This window comes from Phalaenopsis equestris, unplaced genomic scaffold (genome assembly GCF_001263595.1).
Source record: "Phalaenopsis equestris unplaced genomic scaffold, ASM126359v1 Scaffold000938, whole genome shotgun sequence".
NCBI lineage: Eukaryota > Viridiplantae > Streptophyta > Magnoliopsida > Asparagales > Orchidaceae > Phalaenopsis > Phalaenopsis equestris.
In genome coordinates this window covers 454,804-467,230 of record NW_018165377.1, presented here as the reverse complement: position 1 = coordinate 467,230, position 12,427 = coordinate 454,804, and the positions used below count along the sequence as shown (strand labels likewise).

The following is a 12,427-nucleotide window of genomic DNA, read 5'->3' as shown; positions in this document are numbered from 1 at the left end:
TCCCCCCCCGCCTCCGACGATCGCCACCCCCCACCACTCCTTGCAGCTGTTGTCTGTTGATCGCCGCCCGCCAACTGCCTCCGCCACAGCCGCCCACCGTCGGCCCCCACCTGCCACTGTCTTTCTCACCGTCTCCGCCGTCGCCTGCCTCCTACTGCCTGCCAGACACAGCCCACTGTCGCTATCAGCCGCTGCGCCTGCCGCTACCGCGCTAGCCGCGTTAGCCAAACATATTTTATATTTTATATTTTTAAAAATATATAAATCATAATAGTACCAAACACGCTTTTTAAAAATACAAAACATAAAGTAAAAGAAAAAATAAACTAAAAATAAATATAAAAATAAAAAAACTGAAAGTGATCCCAAATAAACCCTAAGCAAACGAGTCGAATAAGAATAATATTTTTGTGCTTGATATATAAACGAGCCACACAAATAGAAATTTGTTCATCCATATTCGATTTATTTTGGCTTGAAAAATTAAAGTATATATGTGTATTATTTTTAAATAAATTTCCTAACAAGGCTACAAGATTTATAATTAATTAAAATTATTTATTAAAAAAGAATGAATAAAAATATATTAAATTCTATTTAAGTGAATGTTTTAATATAAATAATATATTTAAATCTCACCCTTATCCTTAACATCCTATGATTGCGTGACTAAGACTATCAAAACTATTCTTTGTTCACAAAAAACTCATAACAAATATTTTGCGCTCGATATATAAACGAGTTGAACACGAATAGTGATATTTTTTAACGAGCCAAACACGAGCTGAGCCCAAGCTCGCTCAAGCTCGTCTCGTTTACACCCCTACCTCCAGCTGTCCGACAAGCCAAGTTGTGTCTTCCACTGAGCAGGGCATCGTGGAGGAGGTTAGTGACAAGGAGATAGCTGAGGAATAATGTGAGGTATATCATCTCACATTGGATGAAGGAGAGACGCTCATTATTCGATGAGTTTTACAAATTGATACAAGGGATTCACAGTTTCTTCCTTACAATATGTTATACTCCTATTGCACTGTGAATGGAAAGATATGCAGTCTCATCATCAATGGAGGGAGCAGTAAGAATGTGATATTTACATTGATGGTAGAAAAGTTAGGACTCATGGCTAAGAGACACACCAAGCCATGTTCGCTGACATGGCTGAATAAAGAAACAGGGTCAGCATTAACAGGTGTCAAGTGTAGTTCTCGAAGGACTCCAACTATAAGACCAGGTGCGGATGCCTGCCACCTTTAGTTGGGGAGAACATGGCAATTTTACTGTAGAACTCTGCGCAACAGCTTCAGGAACACCTACTCCTTCACCAAAGAGGGCAAGCACATCATTCTTCTTCCTTTGACAGAAGCTTTGACGGATAAAGCGAAGCTCTCCTAAGCCCAGAAGACTAACGCGGGGCTCCTTGGATGGTTGGCTGAATCAGTCGGGACAAATTTTGGTCCATCAAGAGGCTGGACTAGCCAGTCTGCTTAGGGCAGGAATTATTGCCCCTTTTTCGTCCTGTCTACCTAATCTAATCCCTCTCGTAGAGAGGATCCCCTTCCCTATTCTATTCCAATTCCTCCCTATTCTATAGCTTGCCTTTTCTATCCACTTTCCTATTTCTATTTCTTTCTAATTTCAATTTCTTCCTATTCTAACTACTAGCAATTATTATATGTGTTGTATGAGTGCTTTAGAGTTAGTTTTTGGATTGGCTCTAATTTCAGTTTGCTGCCTTTGAGACGTTTCTCCCTTCCGAGGTTGTACCTGATGGCAAGAGGTGCTCCGACTGTAACACGTCTGAGGCGGTGATCTTATCTAAAGGTATGAGGGGTGCTCCGGATGTAACTCGATCCCGCAGAGATAGTTAACATTCATTTATTCCGGTTACGGTTAGCTGCCATCTTCCTGTCCAACTGTTGTCCACCCAACCAGCCGCCTTCCAGCAGACGGTCCTTTTGTTTCCTGTTGCTGACCATCCATCCAGCTGCCTTCTAGCAACGGGTCCTTCCGTTTCCTACTACTGTCCAGCCATCTCACAGCCTTCTAGCAGCTGGTCCTTCTGTTTCCTATTGTTGTCCAGCCATCCAACCCACTTTTTCGTCTTTTCTACCTAATCTAATCCCTCTCGTAGATAGGATCCCGTTCCCTATTCTATTGACTGCCTTCTCTATCCACTTTTGCTATTTTTAATTCTTTATAATACCAATTCCAATTCTTTCCTATTCTATAGCTTGCCTTTTCTATCCACTTTCCTATTTTTATTTCTTTCCAATTCCAATTTCTTCCTATTCTAACTCCTAGCAATTTTTATATGTGTTTTTCTGTGTTGTATAAGTGCTTTAGAGTTAGTTTTTGGATTGGCTCTAATTTTAGTTTGCTGCCTTTGAGGCGTTTCTCCCTTCCGAGGTTGTACCTAACGGCAAGAGGTGCTCCGACTATAACTCGTCTGAGGCGGTGATCTTATCTAAAGGTTTGAGGGGTGTTCCGGCTTTAACTCGATCTCGTAGAGATAGTTATCTTTCATTTATTCCGGTTACTGTTTGCTGCCATCTTCCTGTCCGACTGCTGTCCACCCAACCAGCCGCCTTCCAGCAGACGGTCCTTCTGTTTCCTGCTGCTGACCATCCATCCAGCCGCCTTCTAGCAACCGGTCCTTCCGTTTCCTACAACTGTCCAGCCATCTCACAGCCTTCTAGCAGCCGGTCCTTCTGTTTCCTATTGTTGTCCAGCCATCCAAACCCCGTCCAGCAACCGCACCGACCTTCCCTGCTCTTCCGGCAACTTCCTTCCTGCCTTCTGGATCTGCCACCCTCCTTTAGAGGGCGCCATTTCTAGCTTTTAGGTTGTTTTGCTTTCCTCTTTTTGTAGTTGTCATTATTGTTTATTGTTTACCCGTTCTTGTGATGTTTCTGTTCAAAAGTCGTCTTGTACATTCATTGAAATTCAGCAAAAATATTGTCGTTTGGTCGTGATTTGGGTTAACTCTAATATCAATATCCTCTAGATAAAATTGTTGCGTTATTGTAGAATAACATGGCTTCTGTGAAATCTCTATGTCCTATGGTGTTCATGTTTTACTGAGCTTCACCACTAAAGCCATTCTTTTAAAACCATTCCAACAATAACACACAAAAAAAGAGAGTTGGCAGGAGGGGAGGCGGGGGGGGGATTTGAGGGGAGAGGGGTGCATTTACATACATACCATTCAATTCTTGTATTTACATATCCAACACTAAAATTTTGTTTTTTTTATATTTATACCACTCAAAACTTTCATAAAACATTAAAAATACCACCATTTTAACCTTTAAAAAGTGAAATACACTTTTTCATGCATAGGTAAGGCGAATTGTATGCAAATTTTAAAGTTCAGGTGTGAGATATGTAAATACATAGGAATTGAGTGGTATGTATGTAAATTTTCCAAAAAAAATTCCCTATGACTAAAAATAAATATTAGAAGTTCTAAAACAAGCTAGCCTAGACATATGCCTATTGAACGCAAATTTAGGAAGCATTATCAAACACCATTTACTTGTGCTAACACAAAGAAAAATCACATACCCATTGGATCTTTAATAATATCATAGTAATCAGGCACATCACGTGCATCTACTGGATCCTTAAATGGCCAAGCATCAGGGTGTTCGTTCATCATCTATCAGAAAACACACTGTAAGACATCAGATCCTATTAAACAAATCATCTATCAGAAAACACACTGTAAGACAGAATTCCAATCCGATATAAGTGAGCGCACATAAGGGGGAGAAAAAAACAGTGCCAAAATAGTTCTGTTACTCTTTGTAGGGCGTCATTTTACTCCCATAATTTACAGAAAGGTAATTTACTCCCCAGATTCTATTAATGAGGGTTAAAATAATCCCTCTTGGGAATTATTTTGGCCAATATTAAAAAAGTATGGGACTAATTTGGCATTTTATAGACTTGAACTAATATGACCCCATGTAAATAGTCAAGGGACTATTTTAGCACTTTACTCGGAAAAAAAATGCTGATAGTTGCATGCTTATTCTGCTTTTTATTATCCCACACTTAACAAAAAAATTCCGTTAGCAGTGAAATTACCGACTGATTGAATGACAAATATATTCCATCTATCACTGCAAATGAAATCAATATAAAAGGGTGTTCATTTTAATGCCCCTGGCTTATGCAACACATTAATTTATACTTAACAAGCTACTTTCTAAGTTACAACGGATATATCATGCAAGAAATCATAGTAAACTTATTTGTCAACCATCATCATCACTAGTCTTTATCTCAACTATTTGGAATTTAACTTTATGAACCTCATTTTACAAATTATTTGTGGAGTGTTATCTAAGGTGTTAAACCTATTCATAACAAATCATCTAAAACAGCTTCTATCCATTTGATAATTGGTCTACTCCTCTCTTCTAACGCTTTGACAGTAATTTTATGTACTCGTAATGTTTTCATTTCTATCCTTCATTGATCAAGTCCAAACCACCAAATTCTATTTTCAGCTACCTTATCTTCAATGAATGCCAATAAAATTTTTTAGGGGCATTTACATAAAAAACACCTGATTCCTATGTATTTGCATATCTAACACCTAAAGTTTACTTCTTACATTTATACCACCCAAATCATTTACATCACATCAAAATACCACCATTTTAAATTTTAAAAAGTGTAAATACACCTATTAATGCATAGGTATGGTGAAATATATGTAGAACTTGAAGTATAGGTGTTAGGAATGTAAAAAAAATAGGAGCTGAGTGATATATATGTATATCTTCCAATCCTTTATGAAATTTAATCAGTCGGTTTGTATTTCGGTCTCTTAAATCCCCTGCTAACCAAACTTAATCAAAACCAAAAAAAAAAGGAAACCAAAATGAGTGAACTTGCCTTTAGAAGACCACGCATGAAGACATTTAGCTGCTGGCGATAAACAACTCCATCTACAGCACTCGCTGGTCTGTAACGTGAATGACCCCACTGGTCTGGTGTCCAGCCAGCCTCTCCTATAACCAGCATAAATAAAATACAAAACCATAGTCATAAATCTAGCCAATAAACACACTATTGGAAACACCAAACAAAAGTATAAAGCCTCCAAATAAAAAAAAAATATTGGTAAATAAGATGTCATATGCATAAATAAAACCCTTTTTGCATAGAGTATCAAGCACATAATAAAAAAGGCAATCAAATCCTAACAAAAACTTGCAGGAGTCCCAAGACCAAAAGCTCTATTGTAGAATGCACATATATGAAAAAATAAACCTCAACCCATAACCTAAGGTTTCCATGATATGCAGCCTAGGTAAGGAGTCATGAAGCACGTAGCTACTGTGTTTACTACAAGAAAAAAGTGCATCGAAACTTCCAATAATTCAGACAATCTGCCATAATTAAATAAGCATGGCTATAATTTTTAAAAGCTGACAATTTTTTTTTCAAAGAACAACTAACCTAGGAAAAATAAAAAAAACACTAAGCTACTCCTAGATGACATACGATACATCAACTCATGGCATTTTGAGATGCAAACAAGGATCAATACAAGAAAAATGACAAACAAAACAGTAAACATGCCTAAAGGGCTGCAAAGGAACCGAGTTGAGTTGAGGAGAGCTAGGTTCAAGCTCGAGCTTGTTTATAAAATTGAAGCTCCAATCGAGCTTGGGCCTATGTTCAAGTTTGAGCTTGTTTTTCTCCAAATAATATCTTAACATTGATGGTAAACTAATGAAGCTATTCAAGTGGTCTCCTGATTTTGACCCCAATCATGACCTCCTACTGTACTGGTATGGTTTAGTCTACCTGGTCTCAAGCTGCATTTTTTTCATCATCAGGTTCTCTACTCTATTAGTGTCATACTTGGAGACCCTATGAAGCTAGATCTACCCACTTTCAACCTTACCAGACCTTTTGTGGTCAGAATACTTGTGGAAAGAGATATTACTTTGCCTGATGTTACTGAAGTCTGGTTGGGCACAATGCATAATGGATATTGACAACAAATCGTCATGGAGCATAGACCTTATTATTGTTCTCATTGTAAGATGTTTGTGCATACTCTTGAAAAATGTCATAAGTTTCACCCTAATTTGAAATCTAAAGATCAAGTGATTAAGGATGATTCTAAGAATATATTGTACCACTTGGAGAGAAAGCTATCATAGGACAGATTTTAGTGTTTAATTCTATTGCCCCTGCCGTTACTGTTATTGCGAGTGATGTGATGCTGACACCTTCAAACCCCATAGAAAATAATACTGATGGACTATTACCTACAAATGATAGTGTTCAGACTGATAATCAGAAGAGTCTCGTAACTCCACTTCTTCAGGAAGTATCCAGTGTATAGGCAACTCATACTTCACATATACTAGAACCTATTGTGGGTACTACGGTTGGTATTCCTTCTGCTTCAGCTCTATCACCCCATCAGACTGATTCTTCAGATGAGGAATGACAGGTCTATTCCAGGAGGAGGAAGAAGAAGAATGGTCGACTCCAACTCGAGAACAGAATGGTCGACTCCAACTCGAGAACATATTGGATAATACATTGGTTACTACCGACAATGACAATCATCTTACCAACTTATTAGCTTGCTTCTTTCCTAAAACTAGAGGCAGAGTTAGGTTTTTTATTTTAGTATGTAATGTATTTTCTGTTTTTTCTAGTTTTGAAACCTTTTGTGATTTTTTGTGTGGACATTGTGTCATGTTTGGGCCCTCCCACACATTGTATCTGTATCTTTTTTTCTATTTAATATATTAGCCTTTTTTGGGCTTTCATATATATATATATATATATATATATAATGCGATGACAGGAGCTAGGCAAGGGGATGCCACGGTGGACGACCGCTGAGCGTGCAAAGCAACGTTTCGTTAATGTTTCGCCCTTCGTTTGCAGAGATGGTGGCGAGTCAGAGTTTCGAGAAGGGGTTGTGCGTCGAAAGTCGGCTTTGGTGACTTTGAAGTTCCTTCGTTGTAGGGTTTCGGCGACGACAGATTTGGGCGAGTTTTTTCCTTTCTACTGCTTTGTGTTTTGATCGTGGTTTGTTGGGTTCATCGCTGCCTCGGCTTTTTGTGGTGAGGTGTTCATGTCGGGGTGTTATCTTTGCTGCGTCTTCTTGGTATTTTTGCGGTCTTCTGTTATTTAGCTCTCTCATCTTCTTTTGTGACTAAACCTACTTCGAATATGGGTAAACCATTCTATGTTGTTGTGGTTGATAAAGGCAGTGCTCCTTTCCACCTCGGGGATAGTTTGGTTTTTCCGCAGATGTATCATGATTTATTTACGAGATAGGGAGATTGTAACTTCATAAAAAAAACAGGAAAAAAGGGGGGCTAACTAACATTTTCCTGACATTGAAATTTAAACCATTGCTGAAAATCATAAATTTACACTTATTGGAAAGTTCCAATTGGTCACCATAAGATGGAGGCTATCAGGAAAGTTTTTGAAGATTTCAAACTAGTTGTGGACCGGAATGTGAAACTATTTGATGGAAAACATTATGATACAACTGAGCAAAGAAGAAGACTATGCAAGGATATTCTTGAAGAAATTCATATTAATTGAGGACAAACATATTAAATTACTTAAATGGTCCCCTGACTTTGATTCAAATAAAGAACCTCTCATTGTGCCTGTATGGTTTAAAGTACCTGGATTCAAGCTTCACTTCTTCAACCATCAAGTATTATATGTTATTGGGGCTATTCATGGAAAACCAATGAAGTTAGACATTTCTACTTTTAATCTGTCAAGACCTTCTGCTGCAAGGATTTTTATAGAGAGGGATATTACAGTTTGAGATGTAGAAGAAATCTGACTTGACACTGCTCTCAATGGTCACTGACAACAAATCATTATGGAACAAAGATCTTTACCACTGCAATCATTGTAAGTTATTTGGTCACACACATGATAAATGCTTCAGATTACACCCAAAGTTGAAACCTAATATTCCAATACAACTGGATACATATAAGTCTATGGCTGAATAACATGCAAAGGAACCATCAATTCCTGAACATATTATTTCTGACAGTGTTTTTTTAGAACATAATGCAAAGAAATCATATATTTCTGAACATGTTAATTCTGCAGTGCTACCCAAGAGGTAACTTTAGACCCTGTAACTTTATTAGAACATGTTACTAATGTTAACCAGACGGATAAGTTGCTTGCTATCACCACTCCTAACAATGGAAATAGTCTTACACTGCCTGATGAGAACCCACCTCTACGCAAGCCTACTGAGATTCTTAATCCCTCTCATTTGGTTGTCTCAGATGTTCACCCAAATGAGTTGGCTCCACTTGTTGTTGGGGAAGGTATTCATACATTGGAGAACTGTTAAGATCAATGTGAGTTCTCTAGTAAAAGTCCAATAAATGATCAGCTGGAACAACAACTAGCTCTCTTTAAGAGATCGGTAATTAAAAACCTTATGGGTGAAGATTTTCAACTTCGCCAAGAAAATCTTCAACTTAGTCAAGAAGATTTTCATCCGATTACAAAGCTGCACTTACTGCAACTCAATCCCTTGAACCACCTGCTCTTGGTTTTGTTAATCCAACCGAAGCTAGACAAAACACTACATCTGCTTTAAGCGCCATTGTAAAACAAAATAATACTTTAATTCAACTTGTTTTAAAACTATCTGATAGATTGATTAATCTTGAAGATCAGATTAAACTTTGCATAGTTTTAAGAATCAACCTGATTCTGTGGAATTGTTAAGAAAACAAATTGAGGGATTATCGATTTCTGAAATCTCATCTGCACCTAAGATTTCAAAACCAAAAGGCAAACTCTTTGTTTACAAGAATCCCAAATTCATCTTCATCTCTGAAAAGTCTAAGAAAAATTGACATCATGTCCTCATCAAGAACTGTTACTGCCCCATCAGTATTAAATAATCCTAGTACTTCTTCCAATCATATCTCTAATCTAGATGATCAGATCCGAGACTATCGAATGAGATCTCGAATTGCTTATGAGTTACAGAGAAGGTTGCCAAGAAGAATATCATATACGAGGACACTTGAAAGTCGACTGGATCCAGAACAACAGTTGCAAATCTCTCAACATAAACGAGCAAATCTTGTAACAGCTGAGACTTTGTATCAAGATGGATTCTCTGTCTCGCAACACCGTGTTTATCAACACTATTCTGAGGAACGTGTGTTGGTAACAGATGATAATCAAGTGAACCTTCCTTTTGTACGCCAACAGTCTTACCAAAGACTCGTACAAGAAGGAATACAACACATACATCTAGGGCTTTATTATGGTTCATCTGCATGTCTTATATCGAAGAGATGCAGGAACTACTGCTTTAGTTGTGTTACGCGATACAAGATGAAGATCAGATGTATCTATCATAGGTACCATGGAGGTTGATCTGTGCCAAGGAATACAACTTGTGTATATAGCTCCTAATATAATGATGTCCATACATGATTTTTATAATCATGTCGAACTAGTTGTATTAACATATGGATATCAGCACTGACAAGCTGGCGAATCTAATCTCTTAATCACTCGAGCTCTTGTTGCAAGATTAACAAATACCAGTTATGTTGGTTTCCGTTATAATGTTTCTGGAATAGCGGATTATCTCGCTTCTCATGGTGTTCTAGCTCTACCAGGAACAAAACATTCCACGGAGCAACTTAAAGGCTTGGATTGGAACCTCAAGCCCACGGAGAATCAACTAATAAATTTACCACGAACATTATCCATGCGACAACGAATAGATGGGACTATTCGTCTATCATTCTCCGATTATACTCCTACCACTCCTCCAGTTCAACCAAATGAATTTGAAGCAGAGGAGGAAACTGCTTTTATGATGTTTTCAAAAGATCTAATTTATGATCAAACAGATGAAGAATCTGATGATGATTTTTCATTGTTTTTATACTTCAATAAACTGAATAATGACATTAAGTCATTCACGGAAGTTGGTGGGAATGATGTTGATGATGCTGCTGCTATTGATGATGATGATGATGATGAGATTGATGTTGTTGCTAATAGCAGCAAGAGCTATCAACAAATCTTATAGAAAAAAACAAATCTTACGGGAAAGATATCAAAATGGTGATCCTACAGTTGGACCACTAGGGCATCCAAGTGGAAAATATGATTATCTAGTAGAATATTCCGTAAAGATTGATAATACACCATTCATTGCTACTGGATGGGTGATGAAAATAATGAAGATAATCAGCCACAAAATAATAAAGTTGATGATTCGGATGAATTCTTTTCAATTCTAAATGGAAATATTAGCACTGAAGATTCTAAAACTGACAATGATTTGATATCTTTTGATCATCACAATTTCCCACAAAACCTCTGCACCCTCCAAAAATATATTTCACATTGTGAAAGTCCACCTGAACCAGAGCTAATACCATTAACTCCACATACCAATACAATCTCTACCAGTCCCAACACCTCACCAGAAACACCACAGCCAGAAATTGCTTATCATAATATTGAAAGTCAGTTGAATGATTTTGAATACCCTGTTTTAAGAAGAATGGTGAATAAAGCTGATAAAGCCTATGCTTCCATAACTTCTTCCCCTTATTTACCCCCTAATGAATCTACTATGGGACCAGTTGCATACCCCCCTGCAACAACCAGTCGGCAGCATGAACCATCAGTCTCATCGTCATACAATAACTATAAGGCGAAATCTTCTGATTTTAGAAGAACTTATCGTCAAAACATGTGGAATCTACCCTCTGCAAACAGTACACAAGGAGTCTTTGTTCTTCCTGATGATTTCTCGTTATATGACGATGTAATTTCAAGATGGGAATCAATCACGTTGAATTTGCTGAATGAAAAACAATTTGCTGATAACAGATCTAAGGTGTTGTACATTGAAAATCTTCTTGGCGAAGTTGAAAAGAAGATTTGGATACAATGGAGGATGGCATACGAAAGAGAATATGAGGCGTTGATTGATGCTGCTGATGATCCTCAAAATATACTTTCTCATATACGTCATGTTATATTACTTGAAGATCTGTTCCAGGGATCAACGGAGGAACAAAATAGCGCATATCTAGACCTTGAAAGACTGGTATGTTCTGAAATTAAAAATATGTTCGAATACATGAATGATTACAAAACACTTCCTACAAAATCTGGGAGAATGTACATAAGCGAAGATTTATCATCCAAATTCTTTAAAAAAATGTCTCCAGTAATTGGTGATGAAATTGAAAAGGCTTTCAAGGAAAAACATCCCGGAAACACTATTGGAAAACACTATTGGAGTAATGCCCAGAACACTATTGGAGTAATGCCCAGGATACGTTTTACGTATCTATACTTATCCGATCTATATAAAAGGACCGCAATTCAAAAGGGCATCAAAGACTTGTCCATCTGCAAAAAGATTCCAGTTCCTAGATATTACATTAACCACAAGAGATACGGATTACGAAAAGCTAAGAGCTACAAGGGCAAGCCTCATGACTCACATGTTTGGGTTGTGAAAAATAAAAACAAATCAAAATCAACAAATCAAAATCATAAAAACAAATCAAAATCTTCCAAATGTAGATGTTACATTTGTGGAGAAGAAGGTCATTTTGCTCGAGAAAATAAAAGTAAAACAGAAAATATGGCAAGAGCGGCTATTATTAGCAATCTGGATCTACCAGACAATTATGATGTTCTATTAGTAGGTTTCGATGAAGATTCATCTGATGCAATCTGTTCTATCTCTGAAAGGGAAGGTAGTATCAATACCATCCTACATATAAAATATGGTCTGGAAAACTGCCCAGATGAAGAGATAATATACATGTTGAAGAAAGATTTCGGATGGAGATATAAAGTTAAAATTTCTGAAGAACAGGAGAAATGCAATCATCAATGAGAATTCAATAAACCCATTGTTGGCCATCATTTCAGATGCACATATTGCTCTATTACAACCAACATGAATATGAGGATCCGCTGTGTCATTTGCAAAATGACTGCATGTCCGCTCTGCTCCAAATTTTATCTTGAAATTGAAATTAAAAAGGAGCTCACACTGTTGTAATTTCAGTCTAAAGACTCTTTGATCCATGAACATATTAAATATGTTGATCATTTGAATGAGGAAAATAAGATATTAATAGAAAAAATTCAATCGGAAGAAGAAAAGCAGCTACACGAAAGCTTCAAGGAACTTTCTTTGCATGATAAAAACAAAGCTATAATTGAAAAAGATGAAGAAGATTTAACTCAATTCATTGAGGAAGCCAGTGGAGTTAAAGTTCTATGTGAAGCAGTCAAATAACGAGCCCAAAGAAATCCAAGAAGAATGACGAATCGACTTTACAATGTAACTGTTACCTTTGAAGTTCCAGGTGTTGAAAGATTT

At 37.3% G+C, this 12,427-nt stretch overlaps 1 protein-coding gene across 3 annotated transcripts in view; it reads right to left on the bottom strand.

Moving 5' to 3' along the window:
• Positions 1 to 12,427, bottom strand: part of LOC110032401 (histone acetyltransferase GCN5) — a 114,029-nt gene that overhangs the window by 4,756 nt on the left and 96,846 nt on the right. The window contains exons 10-11 of one of the 3 annotated variants that reach the window (XM_020736028.1): positions 4,909 to 5,024; positions 3,568 to 3,661 (exon numbers count right to left, since the gene is read on the bottom strand). In XM_020736028.1, the coding sequence (XP_020591687.1) occupies positions 3,568 to 3,661; positions 4,909 to 5,024 (210 nt within the window). Of the gene's footprint in view, positions 1 to 3,567; positions 3,677 to 4,908; positions 5,025 to 12,427 lie in introns of those variants that run through there. The other 2 variants (XM_020736029.1, XM_020736030.1) reach the window with 2 other exon arrangements.